The 23,617-nt window shown below is 36.5% G+C and overlaps 2 protein-coding genes across 7 annotated transcripts in view; both read left to right on the plus strand.

Annotated features, from left to right (window-relative positions):
* Window positions 1-23,617, plus strand: part of LOC6037355 (tensin-1) — a 447,484-nt gene that overhangs the window by 182,938 nt on the left and 240,929 nt on the right. The window lies entirely within an intron of this gene.
* Window positions 1-23,617, plus strand: part of LOC119765649 — a 48,871-nt gene that overhangs the window by 24,464 nt on the left and 790 nt on the right. Inside the window, exon 2 of the mRNA XM_038249960.1 lies at window positions 10,775-10,867. Within this exon, the coding sequence (XP_038105888.1) occupies window positions 10,856-10,867 (12 nt within the window). The 5' untranslated portion in view covers window positions 10,775-10,855. The remainder of the gene's footprint in view (window positions 1-10,774; window positions 10,868-23,617) is intronic.

A 23,617-nucleotide genomic window follows, 5' to 3' on the forward strand; every position in this document is an offset into this window, starting at 1 on the left:
CTCTTTCCTAAACACCAAGTTTACTTTTAACTAATTTTAATTTTTATTTGTCTACCTTCCGTGTTTATACGCCTTGGCTTGGCAGACTACTGGAATTCAGAGCTGACAGACGAAAAGGGGATTGACGGTGGTGCGAAGGTGGGTGTGGAAAACACTCTATCATGTGCATTTTAAAGAGCTAGTCACCCGTCATCGCGCGGTGTAACCTAGTTTTTTTGAGCTACAAAAAAAGAAGTGACAGGTTAAACCCCGAGTAAAGCACTTTACATACGTGGTGGATTACCTTAGGACCGGAACAAAAAAAAAAAATAAAGGGATGATGAAGATGATGGATCACTCGTGTCGGTGATGGTCAAGACTTGAAGGATGATTTTTTTCCACTCTTGTCACTAATGATAGTTTAGCACTGTCAGGTGAAATTTATCGTCGACCCTGTGTCGACATGTTACATGGAATCGTTTGCGTACGTAGATGCACAGAAAAGTAATTTAGTTCTTTATTATTTAGTTAAGAATACATTTGTGTTAAATTGAATTGTAGTAAAACAAACTTACAAAATTTAATTTAATTTAAATTTGAAATCACCGTTTTTAAGAGCGATGAAATGAAAAAAAAGTTTCTTGTCTATTTGTCTGTGGGTTGAGTCTTTATTCAAAATTCAATGAATCATGCTGCAATCGATCATCATTAAGGCGATTGCATACTTGATTACCTAAAGAGGTTGCCGTTGGGCTCGAAATACAGCGGATTTTTGATCGGCTTAACCGTTTTGAAAATCAAACACAGCCAAATAACGCATTGATTAGGTTGAAATAATAAAAAAAAGCAAGGTGAAGCCACGGGTGAAGCCCTCTATTGCGATATTGTTGCTAGATAAACGCTCAGAAATTATCCAGTGAACGCAAGCTGTAGAGTGAACATCGATCAAAAATTTATGTTTTAAACCCTTTAATAATGTTAGGCTTGATTTAGAAATTTTGAAAAAAAAAAATTATATGAAGCTGAAAATTTTACTGTTTTTGTAACCTTTCAAAACAAACCAATTGTATCCAAGATGTCACTAGATAAAGAATGCCAATTTATTAGCTAACTGAGAACAACACTTTTCACAAAGTTATGATGATTTACATGTATGTAACCCCTTAAATACATGTAAATCGGCAAAAATATCAGAGGTTGGTTTGAGCCCAAACTCAAACTTTTAAAATCTGTTTTCATGACATTAAAATATACAGTTTCGACTATTAACAAAATAAATTTGAAGACATTTGGTTGTATCATTAGCATTTTCAAAAACAGGTGTCACGATATCTCAACACAGCTTTGACCAAATAGGCTCAAAATTTTGGTGAAGACTCGTTAAACCGGTCCTGTGTGCATGACGAAGGCCGATTTTCAAAAGTTTATTTAAAAAAGATAAAAATATGTTTATGGTTTTCATATAAAAAATCGAAAGTTTTGATTTTATTTATTTTTAAAGAATGCAACATTTCAAAATCGGGCTCCGTCATGCACACGGGATATGTCTTGTGAGTCTTCACCCAAAATTTCACCCAAAATTGGTCTATCCCATCACGAGATGTCGTGGCACCCGTAAATCAACTCGGTGTTCAGAGAAAAACTCGCAAAGTTTGACAGTTCGCATTGCGCATTGCAAAATTTTCAGCCTAAATCGTCTGTAACTTACTTTAATCATAAAATATCTTCATGAAACTTTCAGGAGTGTTTGAAACCATCATTTTAGTTGATTTAATAAATTTTCTGTATTTTGAAATTTTGTGATTTTCTACATGTATGTAACCCCTTAAAATGAATTTTGACATTTTTGACGACAGTATATTTTAATCCGGTACATGATTTGACACCATTTTGTACTCCGGTGCAAACGATGTTTTTTTAATCCTCTAATAAGGCTGATACAAGTTGTGTTTAACGTTTTTGTCCCTCGTCCAGGTCAGGGTCCTGGGAGGGAGGGGACGAGCAAAAAAAAAACAAACTTTGTTATTTCCAGCCATAATTTTGAAAGTAAAATGTATCACAAAATGCTTTATACATTATTACACGTATGCGTCTCCCGAAAATGAGCAAATGTGTGTCAGTTATTTAAAATATTATTTTGCATAGATTTATCTATTTTCCTGATCCGTGGCTTCAACATCAACATAAAATGCTGTCAATGGCAAACTTATGGGAAATTGGACGAGCTTTCCGGTAAAAATATTTACGAGACTGAAAAATCAAATCTGTCATATAGAAAATGCCAAAAACCACTAAAAAATCTGATTTTTCAACATTTTTATTTTTAAACCGCTGTATCTTCCCAAAGATTGGACTTAGGACAATGGTCAATATGGAGACTTTTATGTAAAATTGTCTGGGGAATCGATTCCCACTGTCGGTTTTCGAAAATTTCGACGTTTTGACCACTTTTCAAAAAAACTGTTTTAGTAAATGATTTTTGTATTTTTTGGAGAGACATACCATCTTGCATTTTTCGTAAGTCTTTTGTCACATTTTAGGCTAATAACACAAAAATTTTGAACGAAAAAAATCGTGACTTCACCTTAAAATTTCACTTTTAAACTTAAAAATTTAAAAATCTCATAAAAGTGACGTGTATTTTTCTTTCAGTGTATTTTTTTCAAAAAGCCCGTCCAATTGTGTCTGTGACCACTTTTTGATACGAAGCAACGGCTTCGAGATACAGTCATTTTTAAATTACAGAATAAAAACATATTTAAATAAGGGTGTACCTTCTCAAATGTCATATTGGAGTACAATTGGCTCCATATACACAAAAATGGCTTATATAGGCCCAGGATAACATGTCTAAAGAGTTTCATTGAAATCGGAGAGGGTCGGGTGCAAAAGTGCCAGAAAAAATGCATGATTTGAGGTGAATTTTAGTTTTTTTCAGCGACAATTTTAGTTTTCTGCAATAATTGTTTCCCTCCTGATTTGATTTGATTTATAACTTACAATTTTGCCGCAGACATCAAATCGATCAAAAATGTCTTCTCAGGATAAGATTTTCGAAAACTCAAAAACTAATGATGCAAAATTTGCTTCTTTTAAAGAAGGGAATGCAAAGACAAAATTTCATAAAAAAAATGCAAATAAAACTATTCTAATCAGACTAACACCTATTGAAAAAATACTGTAACTTTACAAATATTTTCTTGCAATTCCGTTTTGACAACAATTGCTGCCTTTCATCATCTAAAAATAACTATGCTGGTCTGTTCAATGTAGTACTAATTTAAGGGCTGATAAGTTTAATATTTTCTCAATTTTATCGAAAAGAAATACTTTTCAGCATTGTTTTTAGTTGAACAAACACACGAACTTAAAGATAAAGCCAGAAAACAAAAGTTCCACTGAAAAATTCTTTTCAAAAATTGTTTTTTTCAGGAATTGCACAAATTGATGAAACTGGTTGCAGTACTAGATTCTTTTAGCACTTGTCGTATTAAAAATATTATTTAAAATTGTTGAACATTAAAACATATGAATTGTGGAATTCACCTTTTTATTTGATAACATAATTTTTGAAAAACATTTTTTTGAGTGTAGTTATTAATTTCAAGATTAAATTTTCAAAAGGTCCTATATGCATAGGAAACCCATGACGGATATTTTGTTTTCTTATTTAAAAATGGCATAAAATCGGTAATTTTAAGAAGTCTGTAACAAAAATTACTGTTCCTTGAATTATCGTAAGAATTATCAACAGCGTTTAAGAAATTTTTTAAAACACATTTTTAACCCATTTTGAGCCTTGGAAATCTGATGGGGTTTGGTTTCGACTCACTTTGTTGTGATTCATAAGCTAGAAATTGACTGGAAAATATCAGAAACAGCATATATGCAAAAAAAATGTTGTGCGTAGAATAGGTATCAAACTAACAATCAAAAATAAAAACTAAGTTAGAAAAGAAAGAAAAATTAAAAAAAATCTTGAAAACTGAATTTGACAGTGAAAAATATATTAAATTTAGATGAACAGCATTCCATCGAGCAGCTTATCATGAAATATCAGCATTTTCACGGTCAAAATGGCATCAAAAAGGCGATTCAATTCAATTGAGGAATAATTTACTCAGTAGAATTTGAGCAAGCTAGTTTTTTATCCTGATTTGCCAATATAATTTGTTTAAATCGTGAGAAACCACGAATTGGAGAATTTTCTTTTATTACAGTTTTTAAAACAAGTTTTTATCACAGGTTTGTAAGAAAATCTAAAACCAGATTTAATTTGAAAATCTCTAGGCATTGATGCCGTATCAAATGACCATACGGGTGACAGTTTTACAGCAGTTTCTCCAACATGCTACCAGAAGTAGTCCTCGAAGTTGTGATTAGATTCGAACCCATATGGATCCATTTCCAGCATGATGCACACGCCATCCAGCATCATCAACCTGGGCGAATGAAGAAAATCCAAGCCTCATAAAAGCAACACCTACTACACACTTCAGCTTCTTTAAAAAAACATCACCTGCGATGGATTAATGTTTGAGATGGTTGTATTTTTTTGCAGATTTTTAGTGTAGTTCTTGCGTTTATTTTGCTAACTTTCAATTGATCTTTTTAATAATTGAATTATTTAAACATAGAATGATAAAGTATAATTAGACATTTTCAAAAGTGACTCCCGGCTGCTCTAGCCGCCAAACCACATCGCAGACGACCTGCTGCTGCATGGCGGTACTGCGACTTTATGCGCTTCATAAATAATTTATTTTCAAATTTACTCGCTCGCCTGCCTTCACAAAACCCAGCCGAGTCGACTGTTGAGTTTGGATGCACTTTAACAGCACGCACGACGTTCCGACCTGAGCTGTTTACAGAATTAAAATATAATTTGGGGGTAATTTTTGCGTTTGAATTTATTTAGTTTTCTTTTTTTTTTTTGAAAATAAGCACTTAAATCAAGTTAAAATTTTAATTGCACCCATTTGAAAAAAGAACCTTTTTGAGTTCGACCCTTTTGAGATGTTCTCCCCTCAGAAAAGAAGTAGGTTATGTTTACCGCCCGCTAAACGGCAGACACCCGGTGCAGTTTCCGGGGTTAGGTTATGTTTTGGCTGTTTGTGGCGGGGGCAGTTCACGCGCCGGGCACGCAATTAGTACGTCAAATTGCAGGAAATGTGGGTGTCGGGTTACACGCGCCACGCCGGGTTGCTGCGATTGAGCTCTCGAAGGAATCGGCGGGCGATTTTGGCCACCTTCTGGATCGCAGCAAGTGCGAGGAGGCGTGAAATTGGACGTGATTTAGAGGAAAATATTGGCGGTTTCGTTGAGAGTTTAAAATTTATTTTGAATTTTTATTCATTGATCCCACTCTTTTGAATCCCAGTGAGAACTCAGTACAATTCTTTTATGATAAAAAGAGAATATTCCAAATTGCTGCAGTGTCAACAAATATGTAAACAAAACAAAGTTCCGCGAACCTTCATCGAACAGCACAACATAACCTATTGCATAACTGCGATTTCCATCCTCGACGGCTCTACGCGAAGCGTGGTCGTTTGTTTGGCTATTCGATTGGCCACTCTGTATAATTATCCCATCGAGGCGGCTCCCCAAAACGGCCCTCCCCAATTAGCTTCTTATTATACACACACAAGAGCCCCAAACGCCAAGTTTTGGGTGGGTGTAACCTCAAGCAGCAGATTTCCGAAACAACCTGCCCACAACCTCCGGAGGAATTTCGGACGCGAGGGTTGCCCTTTTGGAGTTTTGGAGGTTTAAATTTGGGCACGTGACCAAAGTGGACTGATTAAATGGGAGGAATATTGATCGATTTGAAGCGGTTTGAACGAAACTTCACTTTGAGAAAGTCATGTGATTGATTGGGAGATTCCCAAATGTGAATCACTGGAAAGTTACCTACAATAACAGGAAAGGTAGTCTGGTCGCAAAAGTAATTGCTTGTTGGGGAGATTGCCATCTACAGGTCTTTAGAACAAGGGCTCTGATAAGGTTTCAGCTATAAAAGTCTCCTCCAATGCTTCTTGTAGTATCAATCGAGAAAAATCATTCGAAAATGAAAGTAACCGTTCTAGTCTTGGCCGCCATTGGCGTTGCCGCGGCCTATCCGCAGTTTACCCGTGAACAAAACAGCCACGAAGAACGTCTGAACCGTTTCCTGGGTCTCCTGCCGGAAAACCTTCGCCAGGAGATAGAAACCGTCCTCCGTCAATCGCACGCCTCCGGAACCCGTCCCGAATGGTCCCCGGAACTGCGCGACCAAATCCGTGAGCACATGACCTCCCACAAGGAGTTCCACCGTGACCGCCTGAACCGCTTCCTCGCAATGCTCCCGGAAGACCTCCGCCAGGAGGTCAACAACCTGTACGAACAATCCGCCGCCACCGAAGAGTACCCCCGCATCTCGGAAGACCTGCGCAACCGCATTCGTGCCCACTTCGCCGCCCTGCACCAGTCCCGGTTCCACCGCCTGACCAAGTTCATGACCACCCTGCCGGAAGATCTGCGCCAGGAGGTCGCCGCCGTACTGACCCACCAGGAACGCCCTCAAAACATCGTGGAAGCTCACCGAGAGCAGCTCACCTTCCTCCTGGACTTCCTCCCAGCGGATCTTCGCGCCGAAGTCGAGGCAGCCTTCTTCAACGGGAACATCCGGAGATCTCACGCGATCTGCAGCACCGTCTGCGGGACTACTTCCTGCAGCTGCTTCCGGTTGAGCTGCGCCAGCAGATCTACGCGGTTGTGCGTGAAGCTATGGAAACTGGAACCGTTCCTCTGCTGGGTGCGGAACTGCGTCGACAGTTGGTCAAGTTCTTGGAGATGATGAGGACGCCGCAGCTGTGGTGAAATGTTGAAGAACTGATTTGAATAAACGTGATCTACCAGGAAGCGTTTCCCTACATAAGTTTGTTTAACCACACTTAAAGTGTACGACCCACGAAAGTTGATCCACTTTCTAATCTTGGCGTCGTCGCTGCCCTTCTGGTAACCTGCAATTAGCAGCTCGTTTACACCTTCTCGGACTTCGGAATAACCCTCTTTTCAAACTGCCTTCAAGACATCGTGATCGCTACACAGCACAAATCAATCAGCTTTGGACGACGTCGCCGATCATCGCCGAGTTGTGATTGCTGTTCCGAGAGTTGATACCGGTTAGTAATTGAAACCAATTGTGGTCGGCAGAACCTCGGGGAGGGAGTTGCGCACGCGGCCCGAGTCCTCGAATACCAGTCGTCGTTGGCCGTTACGCCGCAGGTAATGTGACTACTTGTATGCAAGATCGGTGTGGTTTGGTTTGGTTTTGTGCGGGTCACCACCACCGCAGAAGTGGAGCGTGAGATTTCGCGGAAGCCGTACAAATAACTTGGAAATCGTACAATCCGGTTGACAATCCGACAGTCACTGACTTTGTGGATAATATGAGGATTTTCTGCAGCGAAGGGTTGAAGTTTTCGTTGATTAACTTGGGCCCAACGCGGGTTTAGTAATTTGTACTAATGGATAAGGCAAACAGGGAGGAGTTGAGTCAGCAAATTTAACTACTGGGAGTTTCGAAATCATACGGTCCGAAGCTGATCGACGGATGATAATCAATCTTCATGAAACTAACACCCTCGTGGTGACCTCGGATCGATACTGAGAAGGCTTAGGATGACCGAACAATCTAAACTTAAATATTAAAAAACAAGAAACAAGAAACAAGAAACAAGAAACAAGAAACAAGAAACAAGAAACAAGAAACAAGAAACAAGAAACAAGAAACAAGAAACAAGAAACAAGAAACAAGAAACAAGAAACAAGAAACAAGAAACAAGAAACAAGAAACAAGAAACAAGAAACAAGAAACAAGAAACAAGAAACAAGAAACAAGAAACAAGAAACAAGAAACAAGAAACAAGAAACAAGAAACAAGAAACAAGAAACAAGAAACAAGAAACAAGAAACAAGAAACAAGAAACAAGAAACAAGAAACAAGAAACAAGAAACAAGAAACAAGAAACAAGAAACAAGAAACAAGAAACAAGAAACAAGAAACAAGAAACAAGAAACAAGAAACAAGAAACAAGAAACAAGAAACAAGAAACAAGAAACAAGAAACAAACAAGAAACAAGAAACAAGAAACAAGAAACAAGAAACAAGAAACAAGAAACAAGAAACAAGAAACAAGAAACAAGAAACAAGAAACAAGAAACAAGAAACAAGAAACAAGAAACAAGAAACAAGAAACAAGAAACAAGAAACAAGAAACAAGAAACAAGAAACAAAAAGAAACAAAAAACAAAAGAAAACAAAAAGACAAAAAAGACAAAAAGACAAAAAGACAAAAAAAGACAAAAAGACAAAAAAAGACAAAAAGACAAAAAGACAAAAAGACAAAAAAGACAAAAAGACAAAAAGACAAAAAGACAAAAAGACAAAAAGACAAAAAGACAAAAAGACAAAAAGACAAAAAGACAAAAAGACAAAAAGACAAAAAGACAAAAAAGACAAAAAGACAAAAAGACAAAAGACAAAAAAGACAAAAAGACAAAAAGACAAAAAGACAAAAAGACAAAAAGACAAAAAGACAAAAAGACAAAAAGACAAAAAGACAAAAAGACAAAAAGACAAAAAGAAAAAAAGACAAAAAGACAAAAAGACAAAAAGACAAAAAGACAAAAAGACAAAAAGACAAAAAGACAAAAAGACAAAAAGACAAAAACGACAAAAAGACAAAAAGACAAAAAAGACAAAAAAGACAAAAAGACATTTGGTCACCCTAATTTTACACTCTCCGGTCATTTCGGAAGTTTCCACCAAATTCTATCGCACACACACTTTCAACACTTCTGCCAATAAAGTGACTTTACAGTTCATGAAAAAAAAGTCGTTAAAACGAAAATTAATTTTCGACCCAATCCTCGTCTGATCGTAAATCGACACTTTGCTTCTTCACAATTGTGGTCGAGGAACTCCCAAAGTGTTACCGAAAACACTTTTTAAACCCCGCGGCAAGCTGCTCGTTTCGTTCCGTTTCGAAGCGGATCAGAAACGGGTCACCCGGCGAGGTCAGATGAATTCATTTAAGTAATGTGAACAGGGTCCAGAAGTCGCGTCCGTTGCCACCGGCAAAGCCTGATCATGCTGGAATAATTTATATTTACCGATCGCGTTAGCCGATCGCGATCGTCGTTAGTCGGTGGTCAACGTACTTATTGTAAGGTTGAACGATTTTTTTTCTTCTTGGGTCTTGTCGGAACGAGTCTTTTAAGACTTAAGGTTGGAAAACTTTCTAACTCTAAATAACTTAAGCGTTCGATTTTCCGCCAACCTTTCCTCTAGATACCTTGGCAAACTGAAGCTGTCGCAACGTCCCAAGGCCCCCCTTAACCGGGGGTAGGTTGGAATATGATATCAATTCAACATTGAGAGGTACTTGAGTAATTAGTTGCTGTGGTGATCACGGCGATGATCGCAGAACCTCTCCACCCCTGCGTTTCTCGTTTAGAACGGAGCGACCTGGATAGACCGGTTTTGCGAAGATCTGCGCGCGTACTCACTTCTTCAAAGAGACCTCCGAGCTCTAAATAAAACTGATTGTTTCAATTAAGATTAAATCTGATTCCGCCCAACCCCGGTGGTGGTGGAGAGCGTCGATGTGGTCCAGTTACCGAGAACTCCTCTTCCGCCGATCCCTGGAAGTCTCGCCGCGCAAGTCTTGGTCAGCGCCAAACAGAGGTCGGAATTGTACGGAGGGCACAAAAGTGGAATGACAGACTCATTTGCGCTGGTCCCTGTCAACACCCCGGGAGGACCTAAGAGGGGGCTGGCCGTTATTGCAATTAATCTACGCGTGAGGGGTGTGGATTTAAGCGGCGGCGGTTCGTGGAGGTAACTCCGCGAAGAGATGGTCATTTGTCATATTCGGAGGAAATTATTCATTCATCTTGCGGGGCGCCCTAACGGGTATTGGGAATTTGTCAAAGGGTACCGTTTTGAGCCGGGGACTTTCTACTGATTAGGAGCTGCATTAGAGACACTTTGAAAATGTTTGCAGTGTTGCCAGATATTCGGTAAGAATATCAATCTAAATTTAAAAACTAATAATTTCATTAAATTCCTGAGTCATTTTTGCATAAGATTCACCCAAAATCTCAGAGTATTCCGAACCAATCTTAAGATATTCACGTTTTGAAGTTGTGCAACAACAAAACGTCTCTCAACCATCCTATTGACAAAGCAACCCAGTCAGTAGAAAAAGTCATAAGGCATCTGCCGCCGGGTTCGGTTCGGTTTCATTCTAATTGAACTTCAAATGCAAAACAACGCGCCTTTATTTACTCTGCTAGCCGGCAACCGGCCAGTAATTGGCAGTAATAAAGTGCAACCGGTGCGCGGTTTCAGCTTTCAAGCAGGCTGTCAACTGCATCTCATGGTGTTTTGTTGGAAGCTGGAAGCTCATTAACGCGAATCGTCATCATCTGGTGATGATGTTCCTCTTCGATTAGGTAGAGAATTCTTTTAAGAATGCAAGTTTTCTGTTCGAAAGTAAACATACTTCGGAGTTTCGATTACCATAAATAATTAAGTATAAAATTTTATTTGAGAAATCAGATTTCATCATAACAACATTTTTTTAAAGATGTGATTTCCGTTCGTTTTCAAGTGCTAACAAATTAGTGTCTGTGAAATTCTGGAACAACAACAAATCTGTGGTAAAAGCAAGCATCGCTGTGTTTGGTGGAAGAAATAAAACGTGGTTGATCATCGAAATCAATTTTGGGACCTTTTCGCTTTCAGAAAAGTACGAACCTTCGAACATCGCGATGGGAACCAACGACACCGAACGAGGTGACTAACGGGAGAGGTCAAGCTCGCAGGATGGATGTGCCGGTAAGTTTTGTTTTCGAAATTGATTTTTTAATGTGTATTTATCCAGAGTCCTTCGTTCTGAACAACAATTCAGTTTGGCATTTTCGGAAAAAAATAAATCAAAGTCAATTTCAAATTAGCAAAAAAAATCTTTAAAGAGCTAATAAATAAGATTTTACAGTTTATACCAATTCCTGAAACTGGAAAATCTAGTCTAGAAATTAGTTGTTTTTTTTTTTAATTTTCAAGCTAGAAAAAAGATTTCAAAGCTGGTCATTTTCAACCAGCTTCCGACTGGTTGAGCTTTTTTTTGTTGCTATTTTTACCTGTTTTTCAGTAAGTCCAGCAAGTTTTTCGGCTACCGTAAAACGGGGTGACTTTGATAGCCGGAGTGACTTTGATAGGTTTGCAATTTTTCCGCATAATAAAGAGTACAATTAAAATACGTACGGAATGATTTAGAATCATACTGACCGTGGTAGAGAAGTGTTCAAAGTACATCAAAAAGAACTTTTCATAAAACTTTGAAATGCTTAAAAAGTTAGTTTACCATAGTTAAGAAAATTTTGATGAAAGTCATTATTTTAAGCTTCTCAAAGTGTCATTATTTTCTCAATGAACATGATTTTGAATCGGAAAGCGGAATGGATTTTCGGATTCTTTGGAAAATTTTCCACTAGGAGAAGGTTAAATAAGTTTGTAAATAACAAATAATATGTGTTTTTGAAAAATAATTTTAAAAAATCTCCAGCTTTATAGGCATTTTCAGTAGAACAAATTTTATACAAAATGTGAAAACATGTGATTCGTGCTTCGAATTCAGTATAAAATGCAATATAAATCGATAATTTTATTAACAAAACTAGTTTTAACAAATTTCAGACAAAATTCCGACTTTTTAACAATTTTACCTAAAATTTATGTGTATTTTGTTAAAAAGCTTAGTTAACTAATCATAAACATTGATTTTTTTTTCTTTAAAACTATATCAGCTACTTTAGTGATGGTACATTTAACGTACAAATAAAGTTTGAACATCTTAAATATGATTTCAACAAGAAAAACTATGACTATCAAAGTCACCCCGGAATTCAAACTAAGAATTTTTAACGTAACTTTTTTTCTAAACGCTATTGCAGGCCAAGGATTGATACCTAAGAGCATGCAATGGCACTGACCTTGTTGCGTGCTCTTCGGTTGACGTCCACGTAAGGAACATCCTGGAAGGAGCGTAACTAACTACATCCGTAGTTCTGTTAGATCATCCGAATTATCTTGATCAGAACAGTATAGCTCTGGTTCCTTGCGAGTGTCCTATTTTCTTACCTCCACGTTGGCTTTGTTTTCATGATGACCTAGTTGGTGGCCTGTGGAAACGGATCGTAAACCTTTGACCACCGCGGGTCAGAGTCGAGACGGCTAAAAGAAAGGGGCGCAACAATGTGGGAAAGGGAAGTAATTTGTGATTATAGACGGTATTGTTTTGATTCGCAGTATGTTGAGTCAACTGCTGTGGATGTACCTGAAACATCGCACAACGGGGTTTCTCTTCTCTTCATTCTCAGCTACCACCTATCTCCTATTTTTATTTTGCTCTTCTGATTCCCAATTCTTCACTGATTCTTCTATTTAATATCCAACATTTGATTTTAATTTTACTAACTTTTGATTCTCTTATCTCTCAAAGCTTTTCCACTCTTTTCTATCAATTGATACTGCTGTAACAAACTTTGTTTTGTTTTTTTTTTCCCTTAAAAATATACTTTTCCTTAATGTACTAGTAATATCAAATCTATTTATCATTCGCCTAATCTTTTTTGATTTTATTGCGAATTTATTTATTTGAATAATTCTTTATCTGTCCTATTCATTATCATTACTATAATCTAAGCTTGTTTTGTATCTCTATTTATTAACTATTGTCTTATTTTACATCTAATACATCTAGCTTCTCATTTTTATTCTTCAAAATACGCTCATCATTCTCTTACTATTGATACTTGAATTTTATAAAATAAATTCTCTTTTACTGTCTATTGTTTTCAATCTTCACCCTTTTTGTCAAACAAGTGAGGTTTGAGCCCTTACTCAATTTATGGAATGGTTAAAGGATTAACACAAATATTATTGTATTTTTGGTAAACTTTTATAACATGCTTAGGACCAAAAATTGTAACAAAACACCGCGACAAAAGAAATAGCAACAGATAAACAGACTCAAAAATAGGGAAGATTTCAGGAGAAAACAATACACAGTAAATAACAATAAATTTTTGAATTCAAACTAAAAATTAAACAGTTTTTGCTATAATGAAAGTTGATAGGCACACTATAAATGGTTAGGCGCTTATACTTACATCCAACCCTACTTAATGTACCACCCCCGGCCGAGTTAAAATGCGTAACCGGAAAAGAAGGTGTGCATGCCTGGCACGAACACTCAAAGCGTGTTCTAGCGTGCTGCTCGTACTGACTCAGAGCAAGGGTGAGATGTAGGTGTAAGGGCAGTGCGTGTTCGTCGGGAACCTAGTGCATAAGATCGGTCAAGGCCCGTTCTTACACTGAAAATTGCGAATTGCGAATTGCGAACTTTTTTTCTAAACGCTATTGAAACAACTTTTTTTCCAAAATAGTGCATGGACTTTGTGTGGCCTACCCCAGTACATGTTTTAAAAATAATATTCTTGAGAAAAACCTTACCTGTTGGAATATATTCCAAAAACAAATTGAAATCCTATCAAAGTCACCCCGGTTTACGGTACATACAATATGTTTGCAAGCTTTAAAAAGCGTTTTGTAGATCTGAACAAAATCTTCAAATTGCTATTCAAAATATTTCTAATTTGTTGATTTCTCTGGAATCATTCCAGTGGAATGACGCTACATTTTTGCTATGTTTTATAAGCAATTTGTAGGGTTTCTTCAGATCTACAAAAAGCATTTTGAAGTAGGGGAACTATACCCTTTCTCAGCCTATTTCTATTATCAGCCTATCGGCACTTTGATAATGAATTACAGCTTTCATAAAGTGTTTTTGACTGTTCCAAAGTAATAAATAGCTCAAATAAAAGTGAGCAAGCAACTCTCCATTGTTGATACATCTGAAAATGTTGATTTGATAGCAGAAAACAGCAAAAGTGATGAGAATTGGTCGAACGGCTTAGAGTGATTAAAATGGGTATATTTCCCCTATGCAAAAATATTGTATGGTTTAAGAGAAATCTACGAAACTAAAAGCGTAACGCCACCGCGTAATAAGAGGTTTCTCTGTATGCCATAGACATTGTCGCCAGCGATTTTCTGCACTTTTGGTGCAATATAAAACATACCTGGCAACAATGCCGGGCGATTCGAAGAAGAAGATCAACAAAAACAAAACGCGCAGTATTGGATTTGACAGCACGCATTTGCCGAAAGTGCGGCGCGTCGTTTTGAGGCTGGTTTGCGCGTTTCTTTCTCGGGAATACGCGCAATACTCTTTGACATACTCTTAGGTCATCGTCGGGGGATGGTAACCCTATTTCGACCAAACCAAACTGACAACAGTCGACATTAGCACGGTTGTCAAATGAGAGCCCACAAAAAAGCACTAGCTGTCAAATGGTAGCCCATAACAAATCATTGGTTGGGTTTTTGATTTTCAAATTTCCCGCAATTCAAACGATAAATACCTGAAAAAACACGTGAATTGTGATGCCAAATTCTATCATATCCTTGGAGATTCCATCCCAATATTGGCTGAAAATTCATATCGAAAAAAGTGATTTTTCTGTTTACCTTTTTTTGCTTTTTTTTCTTTTGGTCGATCAAACAGTGCGCCCGTACACATTTTTCAGTTTGGTTTTACACATTTGCATGAAACTTTTGAGTTTAACCAGGATAACACACTTCGTGTTACCAAAGTAATATGAATAATACTGATTCTGAGTGTTTGTTATCTGAACTTCCAAGATGGCGGCTTCTTCGCTACCCCCTGTCATCGTGATCAGAATGTGCAATCTTTTTTTGATGCCCAAAAGATCAAACTGCAGCATCAAACTGTCATCGTCGGACCATTTCAAGGGTTGCCGCCGCGATAATGTCACGAAACTGTCACCGAGTAGTTTGGCCAACGTGGTCTGTATTTATCTGTCTGAAGACCTCCCACGTTGCGTCACTACACAGTGCAACTCCGATGGTTTGACCCTTTTTCAATTAGACACTGTTGCAAGTTTTTTTTTGGGAGATGGAGCTTTAATTCCAAAGTCTACAAATTGCTTCAAATGTGTTGAGTTGTTTGTAAATTAATCTGAAACGACTCCCCGTCATCAAAGAACTGTCAAACCAACCATGTGTTACTGTACCGCCACCAAAAGCAACCAAAACAGATGCCGCTTGTTGTTGATAAACAACAATCTGGCGAGTTCCTGCACCTCTTGCAAGTCTTGCACGACGAAGGGCACCCAACAAATCGTGCCATGGCAAAGAGGTATCTATTAGTTTCACGATTTGCGTAAATAACCACTCCTTGTCTCCGAGACACGATGATCACCGATGATAGACGTGTCTTCGGAGGCAAAGATTTGTTGTCCCCACACACACACCGACCCGGTTGCTACCAAGTTGGGCTCCTCTAATCGACGACATGACCAGGGTACAATATGGCGTCTTCAGAGATTTGGAGGGCGCACTCTGCCGAAGACGAAGATGTCGAAAGTGAGAGTTTGGTTTAACTTGCACGACGACGACGTCGTATGGGAACCTGTAATCAGTATCAGGGCCCAGCAGGCGTTGACAGTAGAGATCCTTAATAGGGAGACTGGTCGAAGTGAATTTGACGTACCCAAACAGACACGAGTTTGACGTATCCAAACGAGCATTTGCCTTTACGCCCAGCAAAACTTATCAGTGTTGCCAAGCTCAAAACATACGTTGCCAGATCGATTTAGCCAGCTTAGACCAGTCTCCCTATTTAGGGTCTCTAGTTGACAGGCCTGTCAATTATCTTCGCACTCGCAATCACGGTGGCACGGAAAGGAATCCGCCTTAGCTATCTTGGATTGATATTCATGAGTTTTCGCGAGAATCGGATTTTCCGTGTCACCACTTCAGTACGTCAACCGTATTCAATTACAAAAATTTCCTCGATAGACGCAACATGTGTGACCTTTCCATTCCACGAGTCTTCGGATCAAACTGAAATCGATAACAGAAATGGTAAACACTGCACAGTACTTTGTTGTACAAGCCGATTTGTAGATCAACCTCCCCGAACGATCACAACCGAGTCAACTCAAGACAGGTTGGAGGTAGTTGACCTTTTCGCCGCGGCACTTGAAGGCGTTGCGTGCGGACCATGTTGTATACATGTCACAGCTCATATCTGATGTGAGTGTTATGGGGGACCGGCCAGGTTCAACGTAGATCTGCACGCAGTGACGTGTGTGGTCACTTGAACGACACGCACCACCACCCTGGTTGAAGTACCCACTTGACTAAACGGCGATAAGCGTGCGACTTTGAGAGGTTTATACTTGAGACACGTGTTTTGGAACAGATCATAATCGTGCTGGTTGAGACTCTTTTGTAGAATGTCAGCCGGGATCAAATTTGAGTTTATAGTTATTGTAATAAACAAAAAACGTACACTTTAATTTTCTTAAATCTTACCAATCGATTCAAAACTACGAACACTCCCGTTCTGTGAAATCTCCCCTTATCCAAATAACTGCACCACCAAAAAAAAACAGTGAAAGATCATAAAAAACACCGGATCAAGGTGATGAGACCCAGAGAGAAGGAGAGTGCATTTCCTGAACCAGACCAACTGGTATTTTTCACCCGAGAAAAAAAAAATCCCTCTTTTAAGCCAAACTAGGAAAATTAATGATCTTCCCCAAGCCCGAAGCATAATGAAAATGTGTTATTCCCCGGCTAGTTTTAATTTTCCACCATTCCCTCAAGTGTTTACAAGTCGAGTCGTTTTTCATCGGCTACCGAAGGAATGTTTGTCTGGGGAGGAGAGGGAACCATCCGAAGGGAAACACGTGTTTTCCAAGTTGATCGCATTTGTTTGCCTTCTTTCGAAGGGAACTGCACTTGCATGGGAAATTGATTTTAAAACTAATCGAATTTGAAACTCGTGTTAAATCATAACCTCTCAACTTTTCAATTTAACGTGTAACGCCCGTTTAACGGTGTGAGAGATTACACTTTTCACTACAAGCGCATTTTAAATTGCTCAGAAGCTCAAATTTCTCCCAATCGCAGCTCAATTTGTTCCACCTTCTCTATACTCGCAATCTTTCAGTGGACTTGAACAGAAGCAAAAACAAATCCCCACCAAAAAAAAAACACAGTTTAATCACTAAGCTTGTGAAGTAATCCGCCTAGTTTTTTTTGTCGTATTCTTCGCTGACCTTATTCCACTTACGGATTTTTGTTTTGCTCTCCAAGTTCCAAACTTTGTGAGGACAGCTATTGTTATCAATTATTAGTACGTCAGAAATGAATGTTTAATTCTGTCCAGCTTGCCTGCATAGAAAGATTCTTAAGACGTTTCATATCCTATCATTATAAGATTGTTAAAAAAGTGTTTACTTTTGGGCAAGCCAATTAGTCCAACAATGATACAAATCTGGAGTTTTTTTTTTAAAAGGACCAATAAACCAAATTTTCAGTTTTTGCTTTTTGGGTGTTTTTCAATATCCCTGACTCAGGGCGGTTATAAAAACACCCAAAAAGCAAAAACTGGAAATTTGGTGGAAATTTGGTTTATTGGACCTTTTCAAAAAAAACTCCAGAAATGTACAATCATTGAAAATGCAATGCAGAGAAACTCTTTTGGCCAAATTTCACTTCACGGAATTACGGAAAAAAAAACATTTCGCTCCCTTATTTTTTATTGTTGAGCTCAAGTATGACCTCTAAACTACTCTAAGTGATTAAGAATTTTTAAATCCAAGATGGCGGAATTATTGAAATAATGCCTTTTTCAATTTAATTAGCAATCAACCATTCAAATTTGATTGAAATGGGGTCCCAGAACTCGAATTTGTTGTTAAAAGGAAGAAAATAAAAAAATGAGAAACATGAAGATCGAAGCAATCTGTGCCCGTGGTCGGACGCGTTTTTGATTGCTGTCATTTTTTAACCTTTCTAATTGTCTTGTCTAAAAGTTTTGCAAAATCCGGAGATCTCGTTCCTATTTCCGCTTCAAGAAATTGGTGGAAGTGACAAGCAGAATTCACGACTCGGAAGAGTTGCTCCACCGGAAGGAGATGTCAGCAGCAACAAGAAAGATAGGAGCTTGTTAACCTCACGAAGTAGCCACCAGCAAGCGTTCCTGTGGTTCCACGTCTTTCAAGAATTGTCGAAGCAGATGTGGGTGGCGTTCATCATCCAGCCACTTTAAAGTTGCGGGTCGCTTGCAGTCATTCGTGCGGTACCAGGACTGCTGCCGGAGGTTCTGCTGATCAAGGCAGGAATTCAAGATTTGTGAAGTTTCAAGTTTCATATTGCGAGGCGATCGAAATTGAGTTGTATCCAAGATTCTTCGTATTTGGTGAGAGCTTTCCATTTTTATTTTCAATTGACACTTTCATTCACTCTAACATCCATACACTTCAGTAAAGACAAACCACGCCAATATTACTATATACGCGGTAGGGTGTTCCTTTGGTCGTTCGCTGTGAGTTGTGGATTGCCTGCTTCTCTAATGAAGGTTCGACTAGGGGGGCATGCTTATTAATTTCTCGTCGCTCCATACCCTCAGTGACGTGATGGGAGCAAGGGCGTCTATACAAAGTGTCCCTACACCCGCTACAAATTTCCGGTGCTAGGGTAGGGCAAAGGGGTTTCTTTTAATCTTTGCGCCGGTATTTGTAGCACTAAAATTCGTGCAAAAAAACTTATGCACGTGGGTGTACAGATTACGGAGTAAAAGATGATCGAATTGTTCACCTAGCGCTCACATGTGTTCCAGGACCAAGTTGCCTGCGGGTATGGGGATCATACATACATACATACATACAAAATAAAAAAATGAGAAACATTTTTTTTTGTATTTCGAATACGAATTTGAAGTCCCCTACAAACCTTCGGATAATCGAAACTTCGGATAATCGAGTCTGAACTGTAATAAAATTGAAATTCATTCTTTTTTTTACTGACTACAAACTCCGAATTTGGATAAAATAATTTCTGGATGTAATAAACAACCCGTCGTTAAATTTAAAAAAAATGAAAACTCAATCTCAAAATTATTGCGCAATTCTCACTGACTTGGACTTCGCACAAAATTATTGCTATCGATCGCAATATTCCGACTTGTCAAGCTGCCTTGAGAAATTTTAATTTTCTCAAAAAAAATGATCAAAGCGAGCCGATGTTTCTCACCTGTCAATCGCAATTTTAAAGTGCGAATGTCCAGTTTGGTGGAAACTGCGACTGGAAATGTAAATAAACAACTGCTGGTTGCCTAGTTTTCGGAAATTTTCGGAAGTGCGAGAGAAAAGTGCGAGCCAAATCCAAGGTACAGTGCAAGGATCAATAAATCAGCGGGCATTTTTTTTTCATTAAAAAAACTTGTGCAATGGATTATAAATTACCTGGAATACATTGTAAATGTTTATTTTTTTTTTGTATTTTGATCAAATAGGGTACTTTTAGGCTTTAGGCCTTCCCTATGACCAAAGAAGCTATTTTGTGTTATTGGTTCAACCATACAAGTCTCCATACAAATTTGGCAGCTGTCCATACAAAAATGGTACGTAAATATTTAAACAGCTGTAACTTTTGAGTGAATTTTCTGATCAATTTGGAGTCTTCGACAAAGTTTTGTTGAGGACTATTGAGAAAAAAATTGCCGATTTTTAATTAACATTAAAAAAAACTCAATTTCCCAAAATACGTATTTTTTGTTTTTCGAGATTTTTTATATGTTTAAAGGGGGCAAAACCCACAACTTTTGAGTTATGGAGAAGTATGGTAAAAAATCTGACGCCGAGTTATAAATTTAAAAAAATAGTGATTTTTGGAAAAAATCGAAATTTTATACCAAAAAAACTACCTTCATTAAATCTGCAATCGAAAAGTACTTTGATTTTAACGAAATATAATTTTTTTTTGAAGGTTCAGAAAATTTGTTATGAAATTGTCTAAGAGACAATTAGACAATTTCATAACAAATTTTCTGAACCTTCAAAAAAAAATTATATTTCGTTAAAATCAAAGTACTTTCATTGCAGAAATGAAGGTATAAATTTCGATTTTTCAAAATCACTATTTTAAATTTATAACGTCAAAAATCTCAGCTCGTATTTACAGGAAATTGGTTAATGTTAATTAAAAATCGGCAATTTTTTTCTCAATAGTCCTCAACAAAACTTTGTCGAAGACTCCAAATTGATCAGAAAATTCACTCAAAAGTTACAGCTGTTTAAATATTTAAATAGAGCGTCCAATTTCCCGGGGTTACAAAATTCCCGGGAAACGGGAAATTTTCAACAAATTTCCCGGGAAATCCCGGGAATTCCCGGGAAATTTTAAATTTAACGAAAATTATTCTAATCCTGTTTCTGATTAATCTTTTGCAATGAAATTGTATAGAACAGCAACTTTAATAGTCAAAATGAGTGTGAGGATCAATTAATGGCTTGACTGCTTGTAAAAAATCATGCAACTTTGAGAAAATATATAAACTTTCTAATTTTGAAATCTTTCAAATCGTCCCAAATGAACGAAAATATTATTAGTATTTTTGTTGAGAAGGATTTTTTTAAATCAAATTTGGACAGTGAAAATCAATGCTCCACAACCATAAAATTGCTTTTAAATTTGTCACAGTGACAAATTAATTTGATAAAGTTAAAATAAAAAACCAAAAAATTCAACTTATGAATAAATAAATAATCATTGAATTTACCATAAAAATCTAATTTCTAGCGCTTTTTAATTTGAAAAACTATTTTTTAACTTGAAAATTTTATAGGAAGTTGTTTTGAATGGTTTTTCATGGTTTTATGATATGACTTTAGTTAAATGGTATAAAGCCTAATAAATCAATTAGATTAAAATAATTTTAAGCATTTAAAAATGGTTGAAATTCAACAATATTTTTCCATATATAACGTGCTTCATAAATTTATAACTTCAATCTGTAATTTCTCGAATACTTAGAAACAAATCCTTCTTACACAAACCTTTTTTAAAAATTTAATTATATCAGTTCAATTTCCATTCCATGGTAAAAAAGAGTCAAACAAATCTCAATGTTGATCTTGGCCGGAAGATGTAAATATCTTATTTTCCAATGATATTACAAAAAAAAACATTAAAAAAGGCTGTCAAAAATAAAATATTTATATTCATTCCATAACAGCGTAATTTTTGTTGTCCAACATATAAGCAAACAATATTCCTTATGGCGAATGCTTCAGAAATAAATATTATCTGAATTAAACCTTGACATGAAATTTACAGACAAGCTGATTAGTTAATTTGAACAGTAGGGGAAATTCTCGTATGTTTGGCAGGTTAAGCACTCTCTCCTAACTCCATCCAATTTGCTGATTTTCACTATTTAAACAACTAATTTTGCCAAACTTTTGATAGAAACTTGCTTGCTCACTTCTTATTGAGCTATTTATCACTCGAGTTCAGTTGAAAACGCTTTTAATTAGCTTTAATTGAATGTCAAAGTTCCGACCTGCCAACATTAGAGGCACGCTGGAATTAGATGCTGTTCCCCTAGATGGAAATAAAAAAAATCAATTCTCCAATTATTATTTTTTGTATAATTTCAAAACATTGGTGCCAAAAAAGTAGGAAAATGTATACTTCTGCTTATATTTCGGGAATTCCCGGGAAATTTACAAATTTCCCGGGAAACGGGAATTATTTTTTTCCGGGAAATCCCGGGAATTCCCGGGAAATTTTTTCCCGGGACGGGAAATTGGACGCTCTATCTAAGAGACATTGAAGATTGGACCTCTGGTTGCTGAGATACAGCTGCTTAAAGAAAAAGAAACAGGAAAATTTATGTTTTCTAAGCCATCCAAACAACCCCTACCATTTTCTAATGTCGATATCTCAGTAACTAATGGTCCAATTTTCAATCATAAAACATGAAACACTCGTGAAATTTGTCGATCTATTCAAAAATAATATTTGGATTTTTTTTAATCAAGACTAACATTTTAAAAGGGCCAAACATTCAGTATTACGCCCTTTTTACTTTTCGATTGCATATTCTTTTTTTTTCCAAAATTTTTCGATTTTTTTCCAAAAATCACTACTTTTTCATAAATTCATAACATGGCGGCAGATTTTTTGACCATACTTCTCCATGGCTCAAAAGTTGCGGGTTTTTGACCCCTAAAACATATAAAAAATCTTGAAAATCAAAAAAATATTTTGGGAAATTGAGTTTTTGTAAAAAAATTGTTAATTAAAAAATCGTCAATTTTTTTTCGTGCACCTATTTTTTCTCAATAGTCTTTAACAATACCTACAACTTTGCCGAAGACTCCAAATTGATCAGAAAATTAACTCAAAAGTTACAGCTGTTTGAATATTTACGTACCGTTTTTGTATGGACAGCTGCCAAAATTGTATGGATACTTGTATGAGTGAACCAATGACACAAAAAAGCTTCTGTGGTCATAGGGAAGGCCAAATAAAAAAAATACAAAAAATCAAAATGGTCGTAATCGGCCGACAATTGCATACATTTTAAATTTTGGGACAACAGATCGACAAAAAAAAAAAACAAAAAGAACAATATGGTTTGGTTGAGCGTTTTAGCAGAATGCAGAATTTGTATTCATAAAAAAGAACAGAAAAAAAGATTAATTTAAATTTAAAATGTTGTATTCATTAACCTGGATGAGACTTTTTGAGTGCTTCACGTATGCCCAAAGAAGTCATTTTGCATCATTTGTTTGTCCTTATCATTTTAGAAAAATTGTGTGGGAAAGCTCAAAAATATTTAACTTTTGAAAGAATCATTCGATCGATTTGATGTTCGGCAAAGTTATTGGTATTAACCAGGACTAAACCTAAAAATAAAACAAAGAGATGTTTTATGATTTTTATATCACAACGCAACATTTTTATCAAAAATAAAAATATGTTTTAAGGATCAATGGATATCTCCTCAAAAAATTACAAAATTCAATCAATATTTGACCAAGCTTTGATTTTTTTTTGAAATGTACATAAGTTAAGTTTTTTTATAAAGTGTTTTAAAGTTAAAGCCATTTTTAAGTCAATTTAAAAAATAAGTTGCAGTTCATCAATTTTTAAAATTAGTCCATTGTTGCCCACTTAAAAAAGTATTGAAAATATAAAAAAACTGATATATTTCGCTAAAAATTTCAACAGTCGAGCTTGAAATTAGAAATTTAGTTTTATAATTAATTCTATTTCGACAATAACTTTGAACTCAATTTGTATAAACCTTATAAATTAAGATTACTTTTGTTTGTGTTTTTATTTGTTTATTTTCATTATTTTGAATATCGGAGAGTAGTTCGTTAAAAATTCACTTTCAAAAAATAGTCATAATGTGACTTAAATATGTTTTGTTTCTATCTCGATGGCACGATTTTTTAATATTAAAGTATTTTTAAACGAAAAACATTTCGAAACAAAATAAAATTTATTGCATTTAATTTAATTTTTAGTGTGAACCATGATTTTTTTGTGATAAAAGCGTTGTTAATTTTTTGTTCCAAAAATATTTTTATTACTTTAAAATTTATGTGGCTTATTTTTTATAGTTAAAAAATC

Source organism: Culex quinquefasciatus, chromosome 1, assembly GCF_015732765.1.
Source record: "Culex quinquefasciatus strain JHB chromosome 1, VPISU_Cqui_1.0_pri_paternal, whole genome shotgun sequence".
NCBI lineage: Eukaryota > Metazoa > Arthropoda > Insecta > Diptera > Culicidae > Culex > Culex quinquefasciatus.